General features: G+C 36.0%; 1 protein-coding gene across 1 annotated transcript in view; it reads right to left on the bottom strand.

The window, feature by feature from the left end:
* Positions 1 to 14,149, bottom strand: part of RpS17 (ribosomal protein S17) — a 59,818-nt gene that overhangs the window by 9,024 nt on the left and 36,645 nt on the right. Inside the window, exon 3 of the mRNA XM_090377127.1 lies at positions 7,499 to 7,604. Within this exon, the coding sequence (XP_090233253.1) occupies positions 7,499 to 7,604 (106 nt within the window). The remainder of the gene's footprint in view (positions 1 to 7,498; positions 7,605 to 14,149) is intronic.

A 14,149-nucleotide genomic window follows, 5' to 3' on the forward strand; every position in this document is an offset into this window, starting at 1 on the left:
AGTTGGACTCAGATACAGCACCATATGGCATCAGAATGTCAGATCTTCCAACTAGCAGTAGAAAACAGATATCTCAAAACCTGCCAAATTTCCAACAATGTAACAACATCCTTGTCTGTACTAGTGTTAGGAAATACAACTAACAAATGACTTCAAGAAGTGGACAGTTGCAGTATCGCTGTCCTTTTGCCGTGTCTGCCTCTGATGCCATTTCACTGTCTGTATTGGTACAAGTAGAGAGAGAGAGAGAGAGAGAGAGAGAGCTGCTGGGAAATAATGATGTTGTGCAGTCACTAACACATCCTTTTCATCTGGGATCCACTAATAGCTGAATGGGTGTGGAGAGACTGGTATAGAGACAATCCATCCTGCACTGGACAGCAGCATAAACAGGCTAACACACAAATCAAATCATGGTAGGGAGCCACTGGTTACGAGTTGTTTGCCTCTGGTCAATAATGACACGCAGACGGCAAGAGAATACTTTGAAACCATTCCATAAAAAGTGCTTCTGCTCTTTCTATGCTCCATCCCAAATGCTATTTTCCAGGAGATATGCATCATCAAAAATACACTTCTGATATCCCAACAGTAGCTATGTAACAAAGACACCTTCCTTGGTTGCACATGCATTTCAAAAGATCTTGCCAAACACATTTGAGATATGATGGGATATTCACTAATTCCCACCTCCCAGCCACTTATTGTTGCCCATTTCAGGGCAACAATTACACAAAGCATGGCTCAATGTTCACAAAAATGAATTTACCATCTTCCCAACCCCCTACTGCAACGTCTTATTGCTTGAATCAATATTAATGGCAAGCTTCTTAAGTAAATATTGCTGCTCTGAATTTTAAGTAGGTTTTGCTGTAAGTACATATTCCATATGTACTTACAGGTTACCCCCGCGTAATGCTGATAATTCGTTCCGGAAAAACAGAGTGCTAAGTGAATCAGCACTAAGCGAGCGCTGCATTCCCATAAGGTAACATGTATTTGTAAGTTGCGGTCGGTGCCATAGGATATTTCCTAATCAATAATAAACGGTAGTGAAAAGATGCACAAATGTTGGTCAAAATATTTAATATTCAAATATTTGTACATATAAAATATTCTGCATTACATACGTATATAATTATGTGGTAACTACTTACTTATCAAAATTAAACTTAAAATTCCAATTAAAATCATGAATTTAATGATGAAAAATGTGTCGATTTTGAGTTGGCCCTCTTCTAAATAAACTAAAAGGGGTATTAATTTTAAATCCCCTGCAGTGTTACCACCCAACAATAAAGTCACCCAATCCTTCGCCACTTTGAAACCTGGCATGTTTTTTTTTTTCCTTCTTTCAATATGAAACTTCTTTTAGACATTCATTTCCACAAAAGTCCTGCTTCATCTATGTTATAAACTTGTTGAGAAGTATAACACACAATACCCCTCTTCAATAATTTTAACAAGTTCTTTTTTGAAAGTTTCGGTTCCTTGATCTGCAATTGCGGCTTCTCCCTAGATTTTAAATCTATTCAACCAGCCATTACCAGTTTTAAATGGTTCCACATTTTTTTTTTTTTTTTTTTAGGTGAGTTTTCTTCAGATCATCATATTGGCTAATCTCTTTCTTTCTCTCTCTCTCTCTCTCTCTCTTTTTTTTATAATATTTAACCTAACTGAATTCTGCATTGGATATTATTTTTTAATAAAATTAGTTATAAAGTCTTTCCATTTCAAACCTAATAGCCGGCCAAGCCCTAGTTGCTTGCAGTGGAACGGTTATCTTTCCTGCTGCTAAAATTAATTCTTTATTTTTTTATAATTGTTCTTACAGTTAAACCTGCAAGTCCTAAATTATGGCACACATCCGCTAGTCGTTGACCGGAATCGATTCGCTTCAAAACATAAAATTTAATTTTCAAATTCAGTCTTTTTCTTACATATATAGTCTTCATACTGCGCCCAGACGTTGCTTTTTCATTCTTATAAGCCATTATTAACTCTTCAAAAATGTACCTGCATTGGTTGCATTAATTATGATACAATGTTCAAGTAAACTGTCCATTAGGCACGATGTCTAACACTGTACTGAGTGATGACTAGACTTCAGATAAATGCATATAACGCAAATATTACAAGTAATATACTTGATCATTTTTTAAAATGTTGATCTCCGAACTACGTAACAAGTCACTGTACTGCAATTAAATTAGTGTGCGAGAAATTTTCACTGTGTGGAAAAATTTCTCAAGTCGGCGTGGGAAACGTTTTAATGCTGTTTTGTTATTCATCTTCAAGCTATCGACTCCATCAAATGAAACGATTTCATTAAATATGCAACCTGTAAAAAGAGCATTATAGTGATCTGTGACAGCGTTATAGTCAGATACGGGTTATAATATAAGAACAGCGTTATAGCGAATCAGCGTAAAACGAACCGCATTATAACGGGGCCCTGCTGTATTTGTCATGGATATAGAAAAAATCCAATGTTTTTGTTAAGCAGCCTTCACCAGAGAGCGGAAATATTTTTGGGCTTTCTCCTCACTGACTGAATTACTCAGCCTCTGGCGACAGTAGCTTAACAAAAATAACAGATTTCCCCCCTATCAAATTGGAATTAAAAACAGTGAAGTTTTTCCTCCAAGTGGACTAAAAACTTGTACAACATATTTGCATAATGAAGCAGTGAATGTGTTAATTTAATATCTAAATTTCACTGTTTTCTGAACGACAGTGAAGTTAGTTATTTTCAGGTGCGATGGTTTAGGTGGACAAATTATATCATTTTTCAGGGCATGTTTCAACACATGTAATTCAAGCTTGCTTTTTTTGAAAATTTGAAATGCAGCTGTTTTAGGGTTGTAGTGAAGCACGGATAAATTTTTTTTGTTCTTGAAAGTTTAATCACTGATTCCAATGCAAGCCACAAAGCAAGTTAGAAAACCCATAATATTAGCCAGGCATGAAGCAAGAACCTGTTAATACATTCACAGTACAGTACTTGGTTGAAATCCAATGATCTGGAGGTTGATTCTTGAAGATAAAGATCACAGTGAAAGTTCTTGGTGTGAAAACTTGTGGTAAAGCTCAGTTAAGTACAGCAACCATTTCTAAGCATTTCAGTGTGATTGGCAAGGTTATGAATCTGGATAAATGGATGCCTCAAAAGCCGAATGAAGAACAATATTTCTCAACGAAATCACTACATGTGACAGAAATCGAATTCTGCACAACTGCAAATGATAGCATAGTGGATCGACAGATAAAAAACACCAAAACTCTGTATTCACATGGAGAAGGCCATAGTCACTGTTTGATGGGCTACATATTGTGAATTAAGCAGCTGACACCAACCGTGTTAAAGCATGTTGAATTAAAATAAAATAAAATACAAAAAACCAATTAAATAATTTAATATTGCTTGGATAAAATGATGTAAAAATACTAATTACAATAACTTTACAATTTACAATAAATATAAATATACAGTAATAAATGCGTTAAAACCGAAGCTTTCGAAGGCACCTGCCTCCTTTTTCAACAGCACACTTTAACTTGCAGTACACCCTTAAATACCCACACTCCTCATGTGGTTCAGAAACACGTGCAACATTCTCCTCATGTGTTATGGAACTGGAAATGGCCCGGGAGCGTGCCAGGCGGAATTGTTCATCCCGTCCAAGGATCACTGCCTCAAAAAGGGGATGAATACGTATTCCCCTGTCCCTATTGATACTATTGTTCTCAGCGGAACAAATCCGCAAGCTCTCGAGCCACCTGTGGTTCCAAAACCTATGCGCCTGATCGATGATAACCGCTTCGTTCGGGGAGATTTGATGCTGCTCCTCCCAAAAATGCTCCACCACAGCAGATTTTCCATAGTCTGCGTTCTTTATCGCACTCATATGCTCTCCCAGACGATCTTTAAAATGACGTTTTGTCTCACCGACACAACTCCCCGGACGAAGCGGTTATCAGCGATCGGACACATAGGTTTTGGGACCGCAAGTGGCTCGAGAGCTTGCAGATTTGTTCTGCTGAGAACAATACTATCAATAGGGACAGGGGAATACATATTCATCCCCTCTTTGAGGCAGTGATCCTTGGATGGGATGAACGATTCCCACCTGGCACACTCCCGAACCATTTCTGGTTCCGTAACACACGAGGAGAATGTTGCGTGTGTTTCTGAACCACGTGAGCCTGTGGATATTTAAGGGTATACCGCAAGGTAAAGTGTGCTGTTGAAAAAGGAGGTGGATGCCTTCGAAAGCTTCGGTTTTAACGCTTTTATCTCTGTATATTTTATTGTATTTTATTGGTTTTAACACTTTTATTACTGTATATTTATATTTATTGTAAATTGTAAAGTTATTGTAATTAGTATTCTTACATCATTTTATCCGAGCAATATTAAATGAAGAGATCCAGTCCCTTCTCCACAATAATAATCATTATATCACAAAAATCACTGGTTCAATTTCTGTAAAGAAACTCAGCTAGTCTGGATATGAAAGCTCTCCCTCCCTCTCTCTCACATCTGATTCATCAGACATTTCCAACAGAACACAGTAAAATCAGGTTAGAAGGGATACCATTTTATAAAAATTTTCCTAGGTCCCCAGCTGACTTTTTTAAAATTATTGGTGCTTTGTATTGTACCATTTGAATGACACAATTTTGGCAAAAAATTCAATACAACAAATTACAGTGATCCCTTGCTTTTCGTGGTCTCTCACATCACGGCTTGAATTATTTGCAGAAACCCTGTCACCCACACAGGTCTGCTAGGGATCTGGCTTGCATGAGTCTAGTCTGTTTCCCGTGCACGCACGCACACAGCTGTTAATGTGTGGGTTCAGTTGCAGGATTGTTACTGTGATGTTCGCATGTTGTCTTCTGTTATTGTTATTTGGTTTTTAGGAGCATTAGCAACTAAGGCTATATTGCTCCGGGGATATGCGGTGGTCATTCCCTGACCTTTCCGCATCCTCCGTATTTGGTGGTCACGGGCTCGAACCCCAGTCTAATCAAGAAGCATGTGCTACGCACTGCTGCTCCTACCCACCTGGCTACAGAGGCACCGTGTTGTCTTCTACGAGCACTTCTTTTTTCACTCATATCTACTAAAAATGGGACCTAAACGTTACAATTTTTGGAAACCAAGGGAAGAAAAAAGTTCTCACACTTGCAGAGAAAGTGGAACTTTTAGATAAGATTAAAGATCTGAAATTTTTTGCAGCCATAGGGAAGATATATGGCATTAACAATTCTACAGTGCACTAGATTTATAAAAAGGAGGAAATCTGCAGTTGTTTTGCAGCTAGTGGCACCAAAGAGTGCAAAGATTGTTTCTCATGTACACGAAAAAGCATTAAGTAAAATGGAAAGAGTGCTGAGTGTGTGGATGGAAAACAATATAAAAAAAAGGGATTGCCAATCGATTCAACAATTTTAAGAGAAAAAGTGAAATCTCTTTATAATCATTATCATGAGGAACAAGGTGGAGAAGGATCATCTTCTGAAAGTTCTACAAAAACCTTCACTGCCAGTAAAGGTTGGTTTGAAGGATTTAAACAAGATTTTCTTTTAAGAAATTTAAAGTTGATTGGTGATACGCTTCTGCTGACCAAGAAGCAGCAGCAGTTTTCCCCAAAGAATTTCACAAAATAGTAATTTCTGGAACAAGTCTTTAATGCAGAAGAGTCTGGGCTCTACTGGAAGAGAATGCCTAACAGGTCCTACGTTACCCAAGAGGAAAAACAGATGCCAGGATTTAAAACAAGTAAAGATAGGGTGACACTTTTATTTTGTGCAAATGCAGCAGGTGATATGATCAAACCCGCTATGCTTTACCATTCCCGAGAGCTTAAAGGGAAAAAACAAAAATGAACTCCCTGTCTACTGGCAAAGTAACAAAAAAAAAGTGTGGGTAACATGAGAATTGTGCCTGGATTGGTTTAAACATTGCGTTGTACCCACAGGTACTTCTCTACTTTGTACCTGAAGTAGAGAAGTACCTGTGGCTGAAAAATCTTTCGTTCAAAGTTATGCTTATCTGAACAATGCACCAGGACAACCAGAGGAATTGAAACATCTAAATAAAAATACAGAAGCTGTCTTTCTGCCACCTAACACAACTTCTCACATTCAACAATTAGATCAAGGTATAATTCGGATGTTCAAAGCTGATTAAACAAAATTGTCTTTTCATCAAATTTTCAATGCAATGGAAGAAAATTCTATATTGCAGATTGCAATGTCACAGTTAAAGAAACACATAAGGAACTAAAACAGGACTCGGTCAATGTATGCTGAAAAACGTTATGGCCAAAAGCTGTGAAAAATTCCATGAAAATCCCTTCTGCTGACCAAGAAATTGTTAACACGGCACATTGTATTGAAGGGGATGGATTGTCTGACATGGTACCTGGGGAGGTAGAAGTACTCTTACAAGAGGATCTTGATGAGCTTATATACAGTTCAACTGATGTAGAAGAAAACGAATGTGAACCAATGAATGCTGGTCTTTTGCAGATCTATTTAAAGACTCGTAAAAAAAGATTAACATTTTCCCTTTATGTTAACTAATAACGTGTGTTCATATACATAGGATAATTAAAAATTATTTTTCTTTAGTTTTGATTTAAATGCATTAACAAATTTAATAATAAATTATTTTATCGATTTTTTTCTTATTTTTATTTTATTAGCATTTATAAAAAGGAACATATCCCTTAAAAAAAAAAAGTGTGGAAGAAATGAGCCAGAGAACTTCACATCCCTTGCGAATATCGAGGGAACACTGCATTTTAAAAATCAAACTATGCCTAAAATGTACTGGTTTATATAGCAGAAGAAAACTTTCACGTGAAAATTATGAATGGCACCTTGCATTATAAATATTAGCATGGAAACATTTTCTTGAAAGAAAAAAAATTGGTGTAAGGCACAGCAAAAGAATTCATCATTCACTATACATTTTTTACATCTTTTTGAATTTTTTTTATTTACCACTCCACACCCAAATGGTACCCACAAATTGACTGAGGCTGAATTTTCATATTAACATGAGAAAAAAATAGCTAAATATTAAAATCAAAATTATTAATATATGAAAAATAAAAGTAAGTTGCATCCACTGTACCAGCAGGGCAGAATTCATTTATACAAATAATGACTCTTTTGAAATAAATTTTCAGTGATAGTAATTAAAATGAAATTTTGGTAGAACAAAATGCCTCCCCGCAAAGGTTTGTTTTACAGTTTATTGTATCACTTTCCCCAACTTCTCAATAGTTCCTTCCAGGAGAAACTGTATGTTTTTTCAAGATGGTATGCTTTTTTTAACTAGTTGATAGAAATGTAATGATCATAATGGAACTCATTTTGATTAATGAACTTTATTTTGGGCAAAAGAATATTGTCTCAGTGCATTTAAAAAACAAAAATCTTTATTGCTCTATAACTGAAAAAAGTATAGAGAGACACGTACCTCCGGAACATAATTATCTCGCCTTTCTCTTTCTTCTTCTTGTAATTTAATTGATATACCTCTTACTGGACCACGTTGAATACGTTTCATTAAATGAGTCACAAACCTGTAAAATAATATTTCATAATGAACCGAAACAAGTCATATCACATAACTTGCATACAGGACCAATCTTAGGCAAACTAGGCAAGAATCTAAGGCCTGTACTTTGAGGGGTCGCGCAAATAGCAACGAACACAGCCAAAATCAGCGATATTAAGTAGATTAATGATGAGCATGAATGTTCATGTTCCTTATAAAATTTGCAAATAAAATATACTTTCAAATTGTAATGTTGTTTCTAGTCAAAATGCGAGTGCTGCTGATATGTTCAGATTTGTACAGGAACTCTCCGACTTACGTAAGGGTCGTGTTCCGCGAAATGCTACGTCAAAATTTCCCCAAATAAGCATTTAGGGAAATCCCGCACTCACAACTATGTGTGCTGAATTTGATAGAAGCAAAAAAGAAATGTTCGACTAATATGTAAATAGAATTATTCAATTTTTTTGTCTCATGAGCAGGAAAAATTACAAAAGAGCTAAAACATTCCACAATTTAGTGGTGCCCATAAATCCTATACAACTGCATCTACTGTACCGAGAAGGTCGTGCTGGTCAACTGCTAGCTATGTCGCCACAGCCATTGACAAAGATTAAGGCATACTCCCGACATGGATATTGGCTCTGGTCAACCCGTTTTCTACTGTAAGCACCCTATTAGAGAATTGAGAGAGAGTGATCCACACTATTACTAAATTTCACCTGTCTCGGTTTACATGTTGGTTACAAGTGGTTCCCTACATCAGTTTTGTTTTAGCTGATGTGCAAGTAACCTTACAATTTCTAAGAGGAAATCCTTGAGTATAGTCAAAAAAGTGGAACTGCTTAATAGTGTAGATTGGGGTGTTAAAAAAAAGAAATCACCTTAAAGTTTGGTATCACTGTCAGCAGTGTGTCAACCATTCTGAAAAACCGTGTTCTGATTCTGAAACTGTTTGAGGAAATGATGCCCAGTTGAAAACATGCAAAATTATCCCTGTATGAAGTTGTAGATGAGCCGTTTTCAAGTGGGCGAAGTTTATCCGAGACCAAAATGACAAAAGAAAACAGAAAAATCATGCAATTGTCAATAACTGCCCTGCCCACCTTCATTCGGTAATTTCAAAATTTACAAGCGTGAAGCTTGTTTTCTTTCCTCCAAATACCGCATATAAACTGCAGCCAATGGACCAAGGCATTATCAAGAATTTGAAAGTGCACTACAAAAGGCATACTGAAAAAGATTATACAGAAAATAAAAAATAACTATCTGTAGATGTGCACATCAGAGTTGACGAAAGTGTAGAGTCAAGACGTGATAGAAACAATGATTAAGAATTGCTTTGCAAAACCAGGTTTTGCTAAAACGCCAATTAACAACAATGAGAGGGATGAACTACTACAAGATATTGAGCAATCTTGGTAAGAATTTCAAGAGAGCAGTTTGATCAGTGGAGAATTGTTCCTTGACAAATTTTTAGGTATTGATAATGATGCCATAGCAATTGGATATCTGAGTGACTCCAACATTTTGGAGAGTATTCAAAGAACTAGTGGCAATATTGACTGAGTTGGATGAAAATCAGGGCAATGAGAGCAATATTAAAACCTTCCAAACATGAAATTTTGGCAGCATTTAAATGAAACTGTGTTGAGGCCTACAATGTGAAGAAAATGTACCAGAAAATATATGAGTGTTCAAACAAATGCGAACATTTTTATGAATGATGTACAGTAAAATCCAGTATACAATAAAAAATAACCAAATATTTTATGAAATAATTCTTAAAAGTGTACAAATATATTGTACACGTCATGTAAGTAGTCATTTCTTATTATGTATGTATTAATAAATTAACTGTTTTAAAATGTTAGAAAATTTATTCATTCCCACTTATTTCTCATTTATTTGCCATCTTTTACTATATTTCCGAATGTTGAATTCAGTATTTTTCATTGTTGAAAAGGTCATATTTCTTTGTAATGAAATTTGTTTAACAAATTTTTTCTAGCAATCGATTTTGTTATATAGAGGTCTCACTGTATTATGCAGATTTATTTGCTTTACATTTTTATATTGATTGTGTAATCCTAATTTCCCTATTTTTTACTATTAAAGTAGAATGTAGGGTCCCCAGAAAATATTCTGCCTAGGGACCAAATACTCCAAAAATAGGCCAAAAAATTGCAAGCTGGTTAACAGTAAAATAACTGTATTGAATACACTGGATTAAAAGAATATTTAATTTATAATCATACCACTAATATATCATTTTAATAATATCGTTTTTTATAAAATTTTTCCTTAAACACCAATATTTTGCACCATTAAAAGTTGAAATTTATGCATCTTAGACTTCCAAACACTGCCGAATATAACACGTTTACATTATATTACTTTCACAAAATAGTAAAAAGTTGAGCTTTTTTATAAATTTTCCTTAGCCATCAACATTTTGTTACCATTAAAAGTTGAAATTTATGCATTTTAGACCTCCAAACACTGCTGAATGACAAGTTTTCAAGAAAATCTGTTTAACAAACTAAACCTTCAATGAAAACAATTTTTACCCCACCTAGAGTGTTTTATTTACTGAAGATGTGGCAAAAGCAGTATCTTTATGCCCTTTGGTCACTACACTTGTATGGGAAAAAATTAAATTTTCGTACTTCCTTACACAATCCAGGGATTAAAAAAAAAAAAAAAAAAATCTCGAAGGCTATTTTATTGTTCAAGTGTCTTTTGACCATGGCTGCGAACCCTGGTCATGTGACCAATGGCAGAATAGCTTTTGACGTCATCCACACAAAGGATTACGCGAGACAAAATCTATTCTAGCTGCCAAAAAACATGTGGCGGCAATTAAAATCCGTTCAAATGGCCATCTCCACTCTCAACAATTAATTCTAAATTATATCAGAATACATTTAGAATTAATATCGTTGAGTGTTTTGACATCAAAAATTTTTGTTACCAAACTGAAGATATACATAATTATTAATGATCAATACTAGATCACAGAACTAGTGGTTGACTATGAGACCATAAGAAATTTATTATGTTCAGTGGTTAATTTATTTATTCTGTAAGCTGTTTCCAATAATAATGAACTTTCTCATTTATGTCACTTTTTTTCTCCTACAAAGAAATCAAAGGGGGGGGGGGGGAGAAGGACTTTTTCATCCTATCTTACAGTCAGCAGAATTTATCCTCTAGAGCAGAGGTTCCCAAACTTTGTCGGTTTACGGTACCCCTGGGCCAAAAAAAAAAAAAAAAAAAAAAAAAAAAACCTAACACAGTGGTTTCGAACTTTTAATATTCCGATTCTCTGTGTATATACAGGGTGTTTCAAAAGTGATGGTCAATAATTTAAAGGTGAAGCAACTCCCCACTGAATGCAGCCTAACAGGCGCACATTCATCAGGGTACATCAACGCCTTGGAGAACATGGGCACTTTGCACATGGAGTACAAGCAGATAGACCCAGAAGCATAACACCTGATGTTGAGGAAAGGGTGTTAGAAAGAACAGAACAAAATCCAGAAATTTCGACAAAGAGGTTTGCTCTGCAAGAGCACGTACTGAGCCATAGCAGTGTGTGGTGAATTTTACATTGCCAATTACTGTATCCCTACCATATCCAGTGTGTTCAAGGTCTCAGCAATACAGACTACCCTCCCGGAATGAAGTTCTGCGAGTGGATGCAACAGTGTCCTGAACCCCCAATTTTTAAACAACATTTTGTTCACTGACTAAGCTGGGTTTACTTGTAACGGTATTTTAAATTTTCATAACTGTCACGTTTGGTCCAACGCAAACCCTAATGCAATTCACGAGTCATGACATCAGCAACAGGTGCCTCCGTAGCCAGGAGCAGCAGTGCATAGCACATGCTTCTTGATTAGACAGGCGTTCGAGCCCATGCCCACCAAATACAGAGGATGCAGAAAGGTCAGGAATGACCCACGCATATCCCCGGAGCAATATGGCCTTAGTTGCTAATGCTCCTAAAAACCAAATAACAAACAAACAAACAAACAAACATCAGCATCATTTCTCATTGAATGTCTGGGCAGGACTACTAGGAGACCATCTAATTGGACCACACTTTCTGCCAAACAGGCTAAAAGGAGAGCTGTACCTTCGGTTCCTGCAGAATGTTCTTCCAGACCTTGATGATGATACTGTTCCACTTGAGCACCAGAACATGTGGTTTATGCATGATGGTGGACAGGCATATTTTGCCCGAGTTGTGACTCGGTATCTAACTAGAAAGTATGGTCAACGGTGGATAGGTAATGTGGCCTCCCAGATCACCAGACTCAAATCCTATGGATTTTTGTATCTGGGGTCATGCAAAAAGCTTGGTGTTCACTTCTGACATTAACACAGTTGAGGAATTGTAGCGTCAGGTTGAAGGGGCCTTTCAGCATATCAGAAATGACCCAGGAATGCCTTCTCTGCATTGCAACTCAATGCAGAGAAGATTACAAAGCCACGTATGGATGCAAGGACAGCATTTTGAACACCTTTTGTAACATTCTGTAACATCTGTAAAATCCTGTAGTGTTGAAACCAAAAATTAAAAATGTATTATCTTATATTTAATAAAAAACACCCTTAGCAAAGGATTCACAGTTTTTTTGGTAAACTAGTGCTCCCGTAGTCAGTGGCGGATCTTAACAGAAAATGTGCATTATCTCGAAAACGGTTCATTTGCAGCCCGATATTTACTTGGAATTTTTTGCTTATAGTTTGTACTTTTCACCTTTAAATTATTGACCATCATTTTTGAAACACCCTGTATATATAATATTAAAAAAGTTATATGACAGTTATTATAATAATATAATTATAAACAAAATTACAATTCGTAATAAATTAGTGTGTATATACTTATATAAAGAATTTTATTCTTTATATACAGGTACTAAATTAACATCAATTATAGATCACTACAAAATTAAAAAGAAATGGTACAATGGGTGCCATAAACCTTTTTATAATGAAATAAATAAATCTCAAAAAAAAAAAAAAAATTTTATGTAACTTAAACCCAAATTACATGGCACCCCTGGAATGTTGTTACGGCACCCAGGTTGAAAACCACTGCCCCAGAGGGTGAGCTCAGTGCATTTTGACGAACAAAACTAATTACTTATCTAGGTAAACTTTAGATTTCCTCAAGTGTGATATTCACTAAAAATCTGCATCATTAATTAGTTTTAAATGGAAAAATAGTAAAACTCCTTACAGTTTAGTGTTTGTGTATAAAGTGTTCGATACATCCACTTCCGTGTTAATTTTCAATTTCTTTTAAGTTTGAGATCAACAATTTAATGTAAGTCACAAAGCAAATTAGGAAACCCATAACATTAGCTAAGCATGAGGCAACTGATTTAATTTCTTGCACTTCACAATGCCCAGCAATGGAAGTGAGGTAATTGAGAAATAAAGATTTTTTTTTTCGATAAAACTGTTGTTACTAAATACACCAAGATAGCTTTGCATTAGGTTTAGGTTTTTCTAACACATCAGCAATGAAGGCTATAATGCACCACAAATCGGTAAAAACAGGGTGACCGACGAGGGAGATTCACCGCATCAAAAGAATATATAAGTATAAATAAATAAATACATGAACACATAAATGCAATAAAATGGAATACAAGTAACTAAATACATTTGAATGGCCATAGAGATTTTAAAAAGATCGGTCATGTCAGATAAAATCTGACTGGGTGTATAATGAACAGTCAGATGGCTAAAAGTGGCAAAATATAAATGAAATTCTTTTATAAAATCAGGCCGTTAGACTAAAATATGAAGGACTGTTGGTGTGGCAACTCTTGCACATGGGGGCGGCCATCAACCTTCAGCAGAAGTGTGTAAGATGACTGCATCCTATGAATTGGTGAGCAAGAACATCTTCCCTTCTATGGCAACTGCGTAGTGTGGCCTGTTCATGATATAATTATTGTTTCTGCTTATTTTGGGGACCAGGTCCCCAAACTTTCAGAGAAGCAGGTCACATGAATTTTTGGAATATTTGGCAGGCTGGAGAAAATTCCCTGGGCTCTCCTTGGATGCCTAGCTACACCAAGGTTCACCCCACCTCCCCGAGGCAGTGATGGTTACCGGCTCTCCACAGGCCCCAGGCTAAGTAGATAGAGGTACAACACAACCCACACTAATACTTCACAAAACACACACGCCTTACACAGAGTATTGTATTCTAGACAGAGTAAAAACGGTGAGTTTGGGGAGACTCCCTGGTGCCGTCAGACAAAAAACACTGTCACTGTGATCGATATCTAATCAGGAAATGACCTATGTAATGATTTACCTGTGCATTTGTAGTGTGCAGCATTCTCAAGGTTGAATAAACATCACTATGAAATTATTTACTTGCGTTTATATAGGTCACTTAGGAAAAGGCCTTTTACTTCGGGTTTCATAATGCACGGGGAATATTGTTACATCCCAAAGAGCAGGACAAAAATATTTCACTGAAATATTTATAAATTATGCAAATATTTAAAATATTTACAAAATACTAAATTACTATAT

Source organism: Mastigoproctus giganteus, chromosome 7 (assembly GCF_048544385.1).
Source record: "Mastigoproctus giganteus isolate SK-2022 chromosome 7, ASM4854438v1, whole genome shotgun sequence".
Taxonomy (NCBI): Eukaryota; Metazoa; Arthropoda; class Arachnida; order Uropygi; family Thelyphonidae; genus Mastigoproctus; species Mastigoproctus giganteus.